Here is a 14,696-nt window from a genome sequence, read left to right as displayed (position 1 = left end):
AATGGCCCTTAACCGTGCCCGTTACCCAAAATGTCCTTTACTTGTGCCTGTTATCCCAAATGGCCTATACTTGTGCCTATTACCACCCCAAATGGCCTTTACTCTTGTCCATTGCCCCAAATGGCATTTATGTGTGCCCATAACCTCCAAAATGACCTTTACCCATGCCCGTTACACCAAATTGCATTTACCTGTACCCGTTACCCCAAATGCCCTTTATTCGTTCCGTTACCCCAGATGTAATCAGTACTGTACATGTCACAAGGTTCACAAAGTGTCAATGTCATTCAAGGCTTGTTGCATTGTTGTGTTTTTTTTTAGCCTTTGAGATCAAAAGTAACGAGACTCTTCAGAATGAATGCCATTTGTCAATGCATGAGAATGTGTGCACAAAGTCCCCGGCGAGATTCCACACAACACGCCATTGTTTTCCTTTGCTGTAAAATTGGCAAATGAATGAACGGGCGTCACATCAGTGATGATGGGTTTGTCTATACTGGGAATCAAAGTGTTGAATTGGACTCGTACTCTGCGCTTTTGAAAGATGACATTTTGCTTGATTGCTTCTCTTCTCCTCCACAAAGCCATCCCCTCAACACGAGTTTCATCCCTTTCAATGTGATGAGCAGTCAAGTGGTTTTTGCGGTTGGGGTACTCCACAGTAACAAACCTTCATAGTGCGAGCGTGCGGAAACGACGCGTTTGGCATTATATCCTACACGTTGCACTCCCACAATGAAGAATGCTGTTTCATCCGAGATTTATTCTTGGAATTTTTTTTCCAGAATGTCTGTGAATCGCATTGTAATTGTTTTGAGGGGTGTTGTTTAGATGAAAAATAATTCTTTTTGCTTTTGGGAGAACAATCTTTTTTCTTTTGAGTCTTCACATATACCAGTGTTCGGCTCAGGTGTTCAGTGCTCAAATGGAGGCCCGGAATTCGCCTGTTTGGCCCAGAAGTTTGGTGCCAAATTTGAGCCCCCACAGCCACCTGTGCATCCCAGGTGTACAGTGCTTAAATCGAGGCTTCATATACACCTGCCTCAGGTGTTCGGTATTTAATTCTAGGCCCGGGCATCCATCTCTTGGGGTCTGACGTGCCTCATTTTCAGTATAAAATGTGCGTTCAATTTTGTGTTACAAGATTTTTTGGGTTGGGTGTTAAATTTCATAAACTGACATTCTTTTATGTTTGTGTATTTGGCAGCTCGATCCTCAAGGACAAGATTGGTGCAAATAGAGGCTTTTGAATGTTCGGATATTAATGAAATTGTTTTGGCCTATTATAGGCAGCATGAAGCGGTTAGGGTGCATGAAGTGCTTTAGCCTGGTGTTGGCTTAGTCGCTTAGTGGTTAGGGTGCGGCTTGGGATCCTAGGATCCTGGGTTTGAATCCCGGTCGATCGCTGAATTAATGCCAGGGGGGTTGACTCAGCCTGTCATCCTTCCGAGGTCGGCAAATTGAGTACCAGCTTACTGGTAATTCCCTGTGTGTCACAAACGGCGACTAACAGGGTTGGCGGCAGGAAGGGCATCCGGCCATAAAACATTGCGCCAAAAAGGGGACCACGGTGCCCGAAAAAGGCCAACCCCTGCTCTGCAGGGAAAAAATGGTCTCTAAAGGTGGTTCTTCATAGGCAGCATGAAGGTGCCCAGGTTGTGATATCATCTGGAGGACTGGCTTGTGATGTCATCTGGAGGTTGTGATGTCATCTGGAGGACGGGCTTCGTAGGGGGCCATCAGTCTAAGCGGTGATGCAGATACTATACTGGGCCTTTAAACATCTATTATGGATGTACACTTTGCACAACCAATAGTATACAGGGTGTGTTCAGTTCCGAAGTTTCTTGTAGAGCGCTCGCCAAGTGGCTTGAGCATTCGAGCAAGCACTCCATTCAAAACCATTGATAAACGCCTGGCTTGGCAAGCGCTAGATATATTATAGCTGCTTGGTGACTGAACATGCCCCAGCTGTGTTATTACCTCCGCCACCGAGGGTGGACGGAATTTATATTTTCACCCCTGTCTGTTTGTTTGTCTGTGGACAGGATATCTCAAAATGTTGTGGATGGATTCAGACGAAATCTGGTGGAGAGGTTGGGTGTGCGACAAGGACGAAATTATCAGATTTTGGTGAAGATTTAGGTCAGGATCAGATAATTTTTAAGTGATCCTTCACCATTGAGTGACAGGGATAAAAACTATACATTGCACGAGATCTCAAAAAGTTATGTACGGGCAATACAAAACGTAAATTGTTCAGCCTAGCGGAGGTATGCGCTCTACCGAGTGCCATTCCAGTTTCTAAAGTGGTTGTTTTGAGAAGTCTTGTGTTTGAATTGACTAATTTTCCCAAACTGACTTGCCTGCCATCACTGTTCAGAATAATGAACTTTTATCTCACAATGCAGAGTCTTGTGAGTTTGAGCCACAGACCTCAGTTGGCAGCACGCAGAAGGAAAATTCCCTTGTCCATGATACTGAATGCCATATCTGTATGGAGCAGCTCACGGGGTTCCACAGCCTCTTATTTCTTCATGTCCATGTCATATTGTCATATGCACATTTGTCCTGTCGTTCTCTATATCTCTTGGTGTAAAGTGGTTGACAGAATAGCTAAGACTTATCTTTGAGCTGTTTGGTTTGGTATTTCGCAGCAGGGGGTTACATCAATGAGTGTGCGCTATCAATTGGATGGGACTTCAAACCGGGGACCTGTCTGCCGACACTTTCAGGTGGACATTATATATCCTCCAGTGTCTTTTGATGAAAAGTGGCCAGGTTATCACCAGCACCAGCACCCCATACAAGGTGTAAATCATTTTTATTTCAAATAATTTCAGTCTTTCTTCAGTCAAACTGGCTCTAACATTAACCAAGTTAAACTAAAATCAAATTTGTCAATCCAAGTCAAACTAGCTCTATCTCTAACCAATCCTATTGAAACCAATCTCAAACTTCTCCATAATCCTTTGTTGGAGGACCTTGGGGAGGATGTTTAAAGGTAAAACTACCTTTGAGGCTCTCTTGTATCTAAACCTTAACGAGACAGGTTAGTAGATTCAAGCTCATTTATGCTATATCATATATATATATATATATATAAATATATCGTACCTCGACGATTTACGACGACATAAATAGACGGCCAAACAGTTCAATCTTGGTTTCATCAGACTACAAAATCTTGTTTCTCACAGTCTGAGAGTCCTTTAGGTGCTTTTTTTTGCAAATTCCAAGCGGGCTTTCATGTGTCTTTCACGGAGGATAGGCTTTCGTCTGGCCACTCTGCCATAAAGCCCAGATCGGCGGAGTGTTGCAGTGTTGGTTGTCCTTCTGGAAGTTTCTCCCATCTCCACACAGGATCTCTGGAGCTCAGCCAGAGTGACCATCGGGTTCTTGGTCACCTCTCTTACCAAGGCCCTTCTCCCCCTGATTGCTCAGTTTGGCCCGGGTGGCCAGCTCGAGGAAGAGTCCTGGTTGTTCCAAACTTCTTCCATTTAAGAATTATGGAGGCCACTGTGCTCTTGGGAACCTTCAATGCAGCAGAATTTTTTTTGTAGGCTTCCCCAGATCTGTGCCTCGACACAATCCTGTCTCTGAGCTCTGCAGGCAGTTCCTTCGACCTCATGGCTTGGTTTTTGCTCTGATATGTATCGTCAGATGTGAGACCTTATATAGACAGGTGTGTGCCTTTCCAAATCATGTTCAATCAATTGGATTTACCACAGGTGGACTCCAATCAAGGTGTAGAAACATCTCAAAGATGATCAAGAGAAATGGGAGGCACCTGAGCTAAATTTCAAGTGTCATAGCAAAGGGTATGAATACTTATGTCAATGTCATATTTCAGTTTTTTCTTTTTAATAAATTTGCAAATCTTTCTAAAATCCTGTTTTCTCTTTGTCATTATGGGGTATTGAGTGTAGATTGATGAAGGGAAAAATGAATTTAAACGATTTCAGCACAAGGCTGCAACATAACAAAATGTGAAAAAGTGAAGGGGTCTGAATACTTTCTGAATGCACTGTAACTAACTCATGCATCTAGTTTTATCATAATTCATCCACAACGTTTTGAATGTGTGTATATTTGAATGATGTCTGTCGATTTGGCAGAATGGCTGTAATTGTTCGTCCTTTGATGTGTCCTTAACGACCATTTTCTATTTGATACTTAATGGTGAGTCAGTAGGTGATGTTTAATACCTGGAGGACAGCTAACATTTTGTATGTGCTCAATGAGTTCCTCCTTCTTACAACAAGGTGTTTTGGACCATTGTGACCCAAGAGGACACCTTGTGTCATCTCTCTGATCAGTTTGTAATGAGATAAACGGTTGATTAAAATGATCATCAAGATGAGGGCAGTGATGCTATTTGTGCGTTATTTCCTTGCAGGGATCAATCCAGGAGTTGAGAATATCTGGGAGTCTTGTAAGCCCTGGCATGCTGTGCGATGAAGAGGATGGACGAGAAGAGGTAAGCGAAAAGATTTGTCTTTTGATTTAGTCTTCTCACAATGCATGTAGGTGTTCAAACACACCACTTGTGGATGTATTGGGAGATTTGTTTATGAGTGATTGTGATAATGTATTGAAACAGTCTTGTTGAGGAGCATCAGCAGCCTTGGTGATGCAATGGTTAGAGCATCCGCTCTGAGTCTGGGCTATTGGCGGTTCGAGCCCTGTTCGTCCAAATTATACCAAAAACTTTAAAAACGATACTTGTTGCTTCCTTGCGCAATGGTCAGCATTTAAAAAGGATAGAACATGAACAAATAGCCAGAGGTTGGTAATAATAGTGCAGGCTTTGATGGGCGTAGGCAATTTGGATGCAACGGAAAACGGGTTGGGAGGAATTGAATTTTTTTTTTTTTAACGTGGTAATACGCTAATCGAGAGGTTGTCAATGACGCAAGATACACCAGAATACTGAGATAGCCATTTATTGATGAGTAATGATGAGGAGGTTCCCAGAAACATGAGTTCAAACTCGGTGATTGTGGTGACACGACATTGAGCAAAAGGTTTGTATTGTGTAGGTGTCCACCAATTACCGTTCCAAATTCAAACCGTAATAAAAATAATAATTAAATGGGATACTATGATACATTTTGATACACGTGAAAGACCATTTCTCAAAGTTTTATTGACTTTTTTCATTCCCAGGTGTCGCCTGCATGACGTGTGACACCACATTTACTGCAGATGGCGCCCCCACAACAAAGAGCAGTGTTGTCTGGTTTATAGAAAACAAATGATGATAAATGCTTTATGATGATCTTCACAAATCTTGACAACAATACTTTGAGAAATGTTCTTTCAAGTGCATCAAACCGCATCGTTGTATTCATCAAATATCATACTTTTTATTAGCTCCGTCCATGTTATCCGTCCATTCAGCGGGAGATGGGGTTTTGAAATTGCGTGGCTGTCTCTCCAGGCCATAAGTTCTTTTTTTATTATTAAATAATTTCAGCTTTCGTCATCAAATTTTCAACAAACCATTAATATGATCTGAATATGGAAAATACGACTTAATTAATTTTACAACATTTTTACCTCTGCTTCCAAAGGTGCATGGACGTTATGTTTTCACCCCTTTCTGTTTGTTTGTCTGTGTGTCTGTCTGTGAACAATATATCTCAAAAGGTTGTGGACGGATTCAAACAAAATTTGGCAGAGAGATAGTGTATGTGACGAGGACGAAATGATTAGATTTTGGTGAAGATCCGGATTCGGATCCGGCTAGTATAATTTTTAAAGTGATTCTTCACCTTTGGGAGATAGGGCCAAAACCGACATATAGTAGGATATCTCAAAAAGTTATGGACGGATTTGGACGAAACTTGGTGGAGAGGTTGTGTGTGTGACAAGTACGAATTGACTCGATTTTGGTGAAGATCTGAATATGGATTCGGATACGAGGATTATTTAATTTTTAAGTGATTCTTCACCATTGAGAGATCGGGCGAAAAGAGATATATAACATAATATTAAAAAAGTTATGGACGAGTTATGACTAAACTTGGTGGACCAGTTGGTTAGATGATAATAACTAGCTGATTAGATTTTGGTTCAGGTCCGAATCCATATCCGGCCTAATGTTGGGATACAAAACATAAACTGTTCAGCCTAGCGGAGGTATGTGCTCTACCGAGTGCCGTTCTAGCTTTGCATTTTGTGATACTTTCTCATTGCGGTTTGAATTCGGAATGGTAATTTGTGGACACCCTGTATGTGAATATACAGAGCTCTCCATAAGTATTGGAACAGTGAAGTCAAATTTGTTATTATTGCTCTATACTCAAATTTGGATTTGAGATCACAAGATGAATATGTGGCAAGAGTACAGAAGGTCAGCTTTTATTTTTTGGTATTTATATGAATATATGTTTTATCACCGTAGAACAACAGCATTTTCTATATTCCGTTGCCCCATTTTAGGCAACAACAACAACAACAACAACAGGCATTTTAAGGCCATTTTCCCTGCTAGAGCGGGGGTTAGCCTTGCGGTCCCCATGACAATCTTCTCCATTTTGCCCTATTTTCTGCATCTCTCCTTGTTAACCCCCTTGCCCGCATTTCTTCTTCCACCATCTTTAGCCAAGTCTTTCTCGGTCTTCCCCGTCCTCTACTTCCTTCTACATTCATTTCCATCACTCTTCTCAACCAGTCACTTTAATCCTTCCTCAACACATGACCAAACCATCTCAACCTGTTCCTCTTCACAGCATCAATCACAGGTTCTATTCCCATCATCTTTCGCAATTCGTCATTTGTCTTCCTCTCTCTCAACGATACTCTGCACATCCACCGAACCATTCGCATTTCCACCCTTTCCAGCCTTCGTTGCTGCTCTACGTTCATGACCCATGTCTCGCTCCCATAAATCATAACACTTCTCACACATGCAGCATACACCTTTCCCTTCAGCTTCAACGACACTCCCCTCCTCATCAGCACGCCACTCAGTTCCCGAAACTTCTTCCATGCACATCTCACTCTAGCAACCGTTGCCGAGTCTGATCCACCCTCTCCATTCAGCATGTCTCCGAGGTAGCAAAATGTTTCAGGTAAGCAATAAGTATTTGCTTCCATTGCACTCGCAAGGATTCACACACATACTGACAGGCCTGTAACGACCTCTGGACAATATACAAGGTACTGCTCGAGTCTACTGGCTGTGTGACATCATGAGCTTTACCCTACCGAATGCTTTACCCTTTACCCTACCACGTAATGCATGTCACCTTCCAGCTTAGCTTCAGCGACACAGCCGTACCCTCAATTCATGGTGCACTCCACAGCCTTGTGCTGCATACAAAAGAAGTTGTGCCTATTGTACATCATGCTGTCTGCATATGTATTTTGTGTAAGAGTGCACCTGAGCCCAATGTAATGGAGATAAAGTAGCTTTAGGTAATGCCACAAAGTCTCCCAAACCCAGTTTTCCCTTTTACCCACCTTTTTTCTCCCCTTTATTTTTCTTATCATTGCCCATGGTTATGTGGAGCCGCAGGGGCCATCTGTTTGCCCCCAGAGAATGTGAAGTGCTGCAAACCAGAGCAGAAGGTTTGGCCAGGTGAAGCGTAACTCACCTAACCCTATAAGACATAAGTGGTAGAATGCCAGTGGGCTTCATTTTGGAGTGGACAGAGACAAAGTTCAGGACTGATGACAGCACCAGGGGGAGTGAGAAGTTGGACTTGGGATAAAATCGGCCTCAAATGTGGAGCTTGCAGCAACAGTTAGACTTGGGGTAGAATCCGCCTCAAATGTAGAGCGTGGAGCAGTGTGGAAGCCAGACAGAGTTCAGGGACTGTTGCCAGTCATCATCTTCACATCATCATGAAGTGAGCTGAATGCCCTGGAACGAGCCCACCATGCCTGTATTCCAGCACAAAGGGGTACGTGCCCGCTTACCTTCTGCTTTACCAACATCATGCAGAGACCATTTACACCATAATAATTAGGATGAGCCGTTGCATACTGTATAGTATCCGATAATTAAAACATGTCCACTAATTTATTCTACTTTAAGTACAAATGCTGGAGTACACATGGGCCGGAATTGTAAGGTATGGATTATGTCAAGGGAGGCCTTCAACCTTTACTGGACTGAATTATCTCCACCCATCCCATGCATATTTAATAATTAATAATTAAATGGACCTTATCGTCAGTTAAATTGCAGCAAATGTATTTTTTTTTTAAATCACCACAAAATACCGTTCTCTCAACGTTAGTGGTTGCCTGTGGATGAGGAGGAATTACATTTTGAATGGTGTCAGGTTACTTGTTTAGACATGAGGTCTCATTGACTTTAGCCTGCTCTGGCCTAACTAGATCTGACTTGAGGAGTGGAGCATTTTTAGCCATCTTTAGCGAAGGGATAATCATAATGGAAATGCCATGTCAGCTGGAGCAATCCTGAATGGGGCATGTTTGATGTTTTCCATGGAGTGGTTTCGGAGATATAGAGGTGCAAAGTTTTTCAGTTTTTCGAAGATGGCGCCATAACCACGTGATGTATGACATCACAATTATCATTAAAAATCCTACAGGAGAAGGCGCTCCTATCATGAAAATTTCTTGTCAATTGGACCACTAGTTACAGTGAAAAGCAAACTCTTGTTCTGTGTGGACAAACAGACAAACAAACGGCCCAAATGCAATACCCTCTCCTCTGGCGAGGGTTACGAGAGAGTTCATAGAACAACTTACCCCACGCAGTTTTGAGAAAAAGGACATGAGAAGGGTCTTGATTAAAATGATTACACTCTTGCTTTGTGTTTCCGAGCATGATCGATATTTACTATGACCCGTGATTTTGTCTGAATCTCAATATTCCACAATGCGCAGAAAATTTAATTCGTCAAGATGACGGAATATTTTGTTCAAGTACTGCCAGACGGAGGTTTTTTTAGAAGTGCCAACCAGGTGAGATTTGTGTTCTACATTGTTCAAGTACACAATTCAATTGAAATGAAATAAAAATTTTGAGGGCTGTAGAAAAAGAAAAGAAAAACTTTCGGATGTTTACTGCCGATGATGCACCGTCTTTTACACCACCTTATTTTACACATTCAATTAGATATTTGTGCCCGTTTGTGTCCTTTATGACGCTTCCTTTATACTAAGTTTCCCGTTTGTAATGATTTTCAATTTTGTTTGACTGCCAGCCAAACAGGCAGACAGACTAAAACAATTTCCTTACTCCTCTGTGTGCATGCGTGGATGTGTGCATGTGTGCACACATGTGTGCACGTGTGCATGCGTGGATCCCGTTTCCTCGGGATGAGATTCCATAGGATTTGCCAAATTCAGAGCTAACGCACTTATGTAGGTTTGTGGTCCGATTGTTGTTTTGGTGGTAGTACTGTATTAATAGTTGGAGTAATTGGAGTAGTACTGGTGGTATTACTATTTTTTGTAGTTGTAATAGTAGTAGTAGTAGTAGTAGTAGTATTAGTAAGTGGTAATAGTAGTAGTGGTAGTAGTAGATTACGCCAAATTATCCAGTAGATGTACGATGGGGGAATGAGGGCCTGAGGGGAGTGTTATGAATTCATTTAATCTGTATGTGGAAATTGTGTTTAAGGAATCAGGAGAGGGATCCGCTGAGCTCGCAAGCGGGTACCCTGATGATCCAACTGTGGATTGGCCACTGATTCCACCTCCACATCCTGAGGAACCGCTCCATCCTCAGGTAAGAAAATAGGACAGCAGAGACAAATGGCTTGTATAGGGACAAAGCTACTATATCATGTTTTCATATAGTTCTTGGCATTGGTCACAACGAAAATGTTAAATCCAAATGTTTCGGTATTAGATCCAAATATGTCCATGCACATGTAGTCTTTTGAGCCAAATGTTAATTCTAAATGTTTTTGGGTTTGTTCCAAATGGATTTATCCACAAGTAGTCTTTCGATCCAAATGTTTTGATATTGGATCGAAGCTGATTCATCCACACATGGTTTTTCGGATCCAAAAGTTAAATCCAAATCATTTCATCCACATGTAGTCTTTGCACATTGTCATCTTGTATTTTCCAATATAAATATCTCACATCCACTATATCCCATATTAGGAGATTCATACTCTGAATTACCCTTTTCATGTTTAAAAACATCTCAATCTTAAATTTTAGAGTCACTCCAATCATCAAAGTACCCCATTAATGATGTTTATATTGCAGCTGGATGCATACTATCCTGTACATGGTGCTGTGTATATGTCATGTGATGTTATTACCAACCATTCACAATGATAATGGATGGCTTCCTTTAATCCTCAGTCGATTCGCTTTTTAATTATTCGCCATGGAGTGTATGACACACGGATAACACACCACTTCACAGCTACTTTACCACACTCATGTTCTCACTTCCATCCCATATTATCGTGTTGCATGTCCAGCAATGAGGAATTTTCCATGGTGAGTCTTGAAAACAAAGCAGGAAGGAAGCTCATTGTGCTTGGCCTCAGGATTAGGGGAATGGGGGCGGAATGGCAGCGGAACTTCTCGGGAAAGCACCTGGTGCCTGCCTTGGAAGTCCAGCTGGATCCCGCGTTGGAATCATTTATATGTCCAGCTGTCTCAGAGATTCCAAAGCTATGGTGGGGTAGGGATGTGTGGAGGGGTTTGGGGGTTTGGGAGGGGGTCGCAGTACCAGGATAAAGTATAGATTTTAATCTTACACAGAATTCTCTCCAGTACCGTGGGAAACAACTAACTGTGAGAAATAACAAGGAGTTCCATTTAGATCTCCATCACCTTCCAGCTGTTTTCTGCTTTCAGGCCACAAGAACAAAAGTTGTATTTACCATGTAGTGAAAATGATGTCAGGCCAGGATCTTCATAGTGGTGTGAATGTGGTAAAGGCCAGGACCTGGCTTCCTATACCAGGATTTGTCAACATTGTCAGTCTCATTGCAAACCAAAACCTCCCTAAATATTTCCTGGAGTGAAGATGCCATGAAAAATAACATCTACATCTATAAATGGAGTATCTCAAAATGTTGATATCATTGGGCATCAAAACTTGGTCCTTGAAATGAAGATTGATACCTTGGGACTTAGGTGATCCTCATTCTGCCCAATTCTTCCACCCACAAATGTAGTTTTCAACTAACAAGGAAAAGTGCCACCTGGTTCATTTTAATGCCTCGAGTGTGTCATGCCCCAAGAACATCCATGAGAAAAATGAGTAAAAACCACAACATGGCGTTTTATGTACCATGTACAGAGGAGGTTCGTCTGGCTTTGACAGGTGGACACGATTAATCCTTTGTCGTATTATTTGTAACGCTGTATGAATGAATTACTAAATGGATATTTGGACGTTACACATTTTGATGAGATGTTCAATTTGTTTGGCCATTGCCCAGTTTGTTGTTCCTATCTGAGTATTTAGGTCCGTGGTGCTGCGACTCCAAATTGAACTCCCGTAGAATGTGTTCCTTTGCTGCCTAACTTGTCCTAATCCTGCATGTATTTTCTGTTTAAGCTCTTCCATAAGCCATAGTACCTAGTTTTACAGTTGTATACTCAAATCAAGCAAATGATCCTTCACATCGTCAAATATATGATATAAGATATAAATATGTACAATGTACATGAGAAATGCCTTTCTTTAATATATGCATGTATATATATATATATATATATATACAGTGGAACCTTGACTTACGAGTTTAATTCGTTCTGTGACCGAGCTCGTAACTCAAATTGCTCGTTTCTCAAATCAAATTTCCCCATTAAAATGCATTGAAATGCTATTAATCCGTTCCAGCCCGCCAAAAACCACACCAATTTAAAAAAAAATATACAGTATATATAAAAATATCTCGCGCTTTATATTTCACCTGTATGCAGCATACAAGTTGGCAGGATGGCCTGGACTGGAGGTACGCACACTTGACTCTAAAGTCTAAACTGTCCAGCCTGGGTTTGAATCCCGACCCAGCTATAACCTGTCATGGGTGAATCACAGGCAGGGTGATTCATCAATGGGTGTACCGCTAAACTGGGCGCCCCGTTTGCGTCCCATTAGTTGTTGGATGTTAAGGATCTCACCGTGTTTTCCACAAAGAGAAGGCGAGCTATCGCCGGCACTCTGAACAAGTTGTGGCCTGGCATGCTCTTCTCCTCTGCCGTTATATACGTCCTCCTCGGCATCTTTTTCCAGAAGAGCCCTGTCTCGTCACAGTTGAAGATTTGCTGGGGGATGTATCGTTCGGCTTCTATCAGTTCGGCAAAAGTTATAATAAAATCTTCAGCTGCCTTCACATCCGCCTCACCAAGTCGACAACACGCACACCTCGCTCATTTTTTCGACGATTGCGTGTTTTATATCCAAGCACATCATCCTCTTCTTCTTCTCAGTTATAATAAAATCTTCAGCTGCCTTCACATCCGCCTCACCAAGTCGACAACACGCACACCTCGCTCATGTTTTTCGACGATTGCGTGTTTTATATCCAAGCACATCATCCTCTTCTTCTTCTCAGTACCGTGTTTTCCACAAAGAGAAGGCGAGCTATCGCCGGCACTCTGAACAAGTTGTGGCCTGGCATGCTCTTCTCCTCTGCCGTTATATACGTCCTCCTCGGCATCTTTTTCCAGAAGAGCCCTGTCTCGTCACAGTTGAAGATTTGCTGGGGGATGTATCGTTCGGCTTCTATCAGTTCGGCAAAAGTTATAATAAAATCTTCAGCTGCCTTCACATCCGCCTTACCAAGTCGACAACACGCACACCTCGCTCATGTTTTTCGACGATTGCGTGTTTTATATCCAAGCACATCATCCTCTTCTTCTTCTCAGTTAGAATAAAATCTTCAGCTGCCTTCACATCCGCCTCACCAAGTCGACAACACGCACACCTCGCTCATGTTTTTCGACGATTGCGTGTTTTATATCCAAGCACATCATCCTCTTCTTCTTCTCAGTACCGTGTTTTCCACAAAGAGAAGGCGAGCTATCGCCGGCACTTTGAACAAGTTGTGGCCTGGCATGCTCTTCTCCTCTGCCGTTATATACGTAAATGTTATAAACAAAATATATCTGCCGTTATAAACAAAAATGCAGCGATATACGGCAGAGATACTGTACTTGCACGGCAAGATAACCACGTGACCGGGTGGCGAAAGCTCGTAACTCAGATCTCGGCTCGCATCTCAAAGCAATAAACCGCCCGAGCGACGGCTCGTATCTCGAAAAACTCGTAAGTTGGGGCACTCGTAAGTCAAGGTTCCACTGTATATATATATATATAATATATATATATATATATATATATATATATATATATATATATATATATATCTATCTATCTATATACAGTCACGTGAAAAAGTAAGTACACCCCATGTAATGTTTTGACTTTTTCAACATATTTCAACATACAGCTATTTGATCTTCATTTCAACAATATTGATAGATAAAGGTGATATAATATAACAAATATCATGAAACATTTACATTTTGTAGTCCATTGTATAATTTAAATAAACATAAATGCAAATTTCGCATGTGGAAAAAGTAAGTACACCCTTGGCTCTAATAGGTGGTGTTGTCCCCTTTGGTAGAAACAATCTCAAGTAGGCGTTTCTTATAACTGTCTACCAGTCTCTGACATCGACTGGGAGAAATTTTTGCCCACTCCTCCATGCAGAATTATTTTAGCTGTGCGATGTTTGAGGGGTTTCTTGCATGCACAGCTCGTTTCAAATCCCCCCACAACATCTCGATGGGATTTAGATCTGGGCTTTGATTTGGCCATTCCAGAACATTCCATTTCTTTCTTTTCAGCCATTCCTTGGTGGATTTACTGGTATGTTTAGGGTCATTGTCATGTTGCAAGGTCTACCTTCGGTTAAGTTTCAACTTTCCGACAGATGGCCTCACATTATCCTCAAGCACCCTCTGGTACAATGAATAATTCATAGTGGATTATATGATGGTGAGCTGCCCAGGCCCTGATGCAGCAAAGCTGCCCCAAACCATAATATTTCCACCACCATGCTTTACAGTTGGTATCTGGTTCTTGTGGTCAAATGCGGTCTTTGGTTTTCGCCAAACATGTCTTCTGGTACTGTGGCCAAATAGCTTTACCTTTGACTCATCTGTCCAGAGCACATTGTTCCAGAAGTGCTGGTCTTTGCCTAGGTGTTCATTGGCAAACTTTAGTCTTGCCCTGATGTTCTTTCTGGACAGCAAAGGTTTCCTCCTTGCACACCTACCACGTAGATCAAATTTGTGCAGCCTATTTCTAATGGTAGATTCGTGCACTTTTACATCAACAGTGGCAAGAGCTACCTGTAGGTCCCGTGATGACATTCTGGGGTTCTTAGAAACTTCTTTCAGCATCTTGCGGTCTGCTCTCGGGCTGAACTTGCTGGGGCGGCCTGGCCTGAACAAGTTGCCAGTTGTTTGGAATCTTCTCCACTTGTAGATGATCTTCCGGACAGTCGAATGATTGATTTCAAATTGTTTGGAGATCCTTTTAAATCCTTTACCAGACTCGTAGGCATCTATAACCTTCTTTCTGAAGGCCTCAGAGAGCTCTTTTGATCTAGGCATGGTGACGCCGCACACTTTAACAACAAAGAGCAAACCAAACTAAATGTCTGAGGTTTAAATAAGACAGGTTCCTCCAAGATCCTCTCTAACGATGTTTTAATCAT

At 42.0% G+C, this 14,696-nt stretch overlaps 1 protein-coding gene across 5 annotated transcripts in view; it reads left to right on the top strand.

The window, feature by feature from the left end:
* LOC137414408 (uncharacterized) overlaps window positions 1-14,696 on the top strand; it is a 383,519-nt gene that overhangs the window by 241,234 nt on the left and 127,589 nt on the right. For all 5 annotated transcript variants that reach the window (XM_078781942.1, XM_068099932.2, XM_068099930.2 and 2 more), the window contains 2 exons: window positions 4,400-4,480; window positions 9,608-9,715. In XM_078781942.1, the coding sequence (XP_078638068.1) occupies window positions 4,400-4,480; window positions 9,608-9,715 (189 nt within the window). The remainder of the gene's footprint in view (window positions 1-4,399; window positions 4,481-9,607; window positions 9,716-14,696) is intronic.

Source organism: Myxine glutinosa, chromosome 7, assembly GCF_964187855.1.
Source record: "Myxine glutinosa chromosome 7, kmMyxGlut1.1, whole genome shotgun sequence".
NCBI classification, from domain to species: Eukaryota; Metazoa; Chordata; class Myxini; order Myxiniformes; family Myxinidae; genus Myxine; species Myxine glutinosa.
Note: the sequence above shows the minus strand (reverse complement) of the source record. Positions and strands in the feature narration are given on the sequence as shown.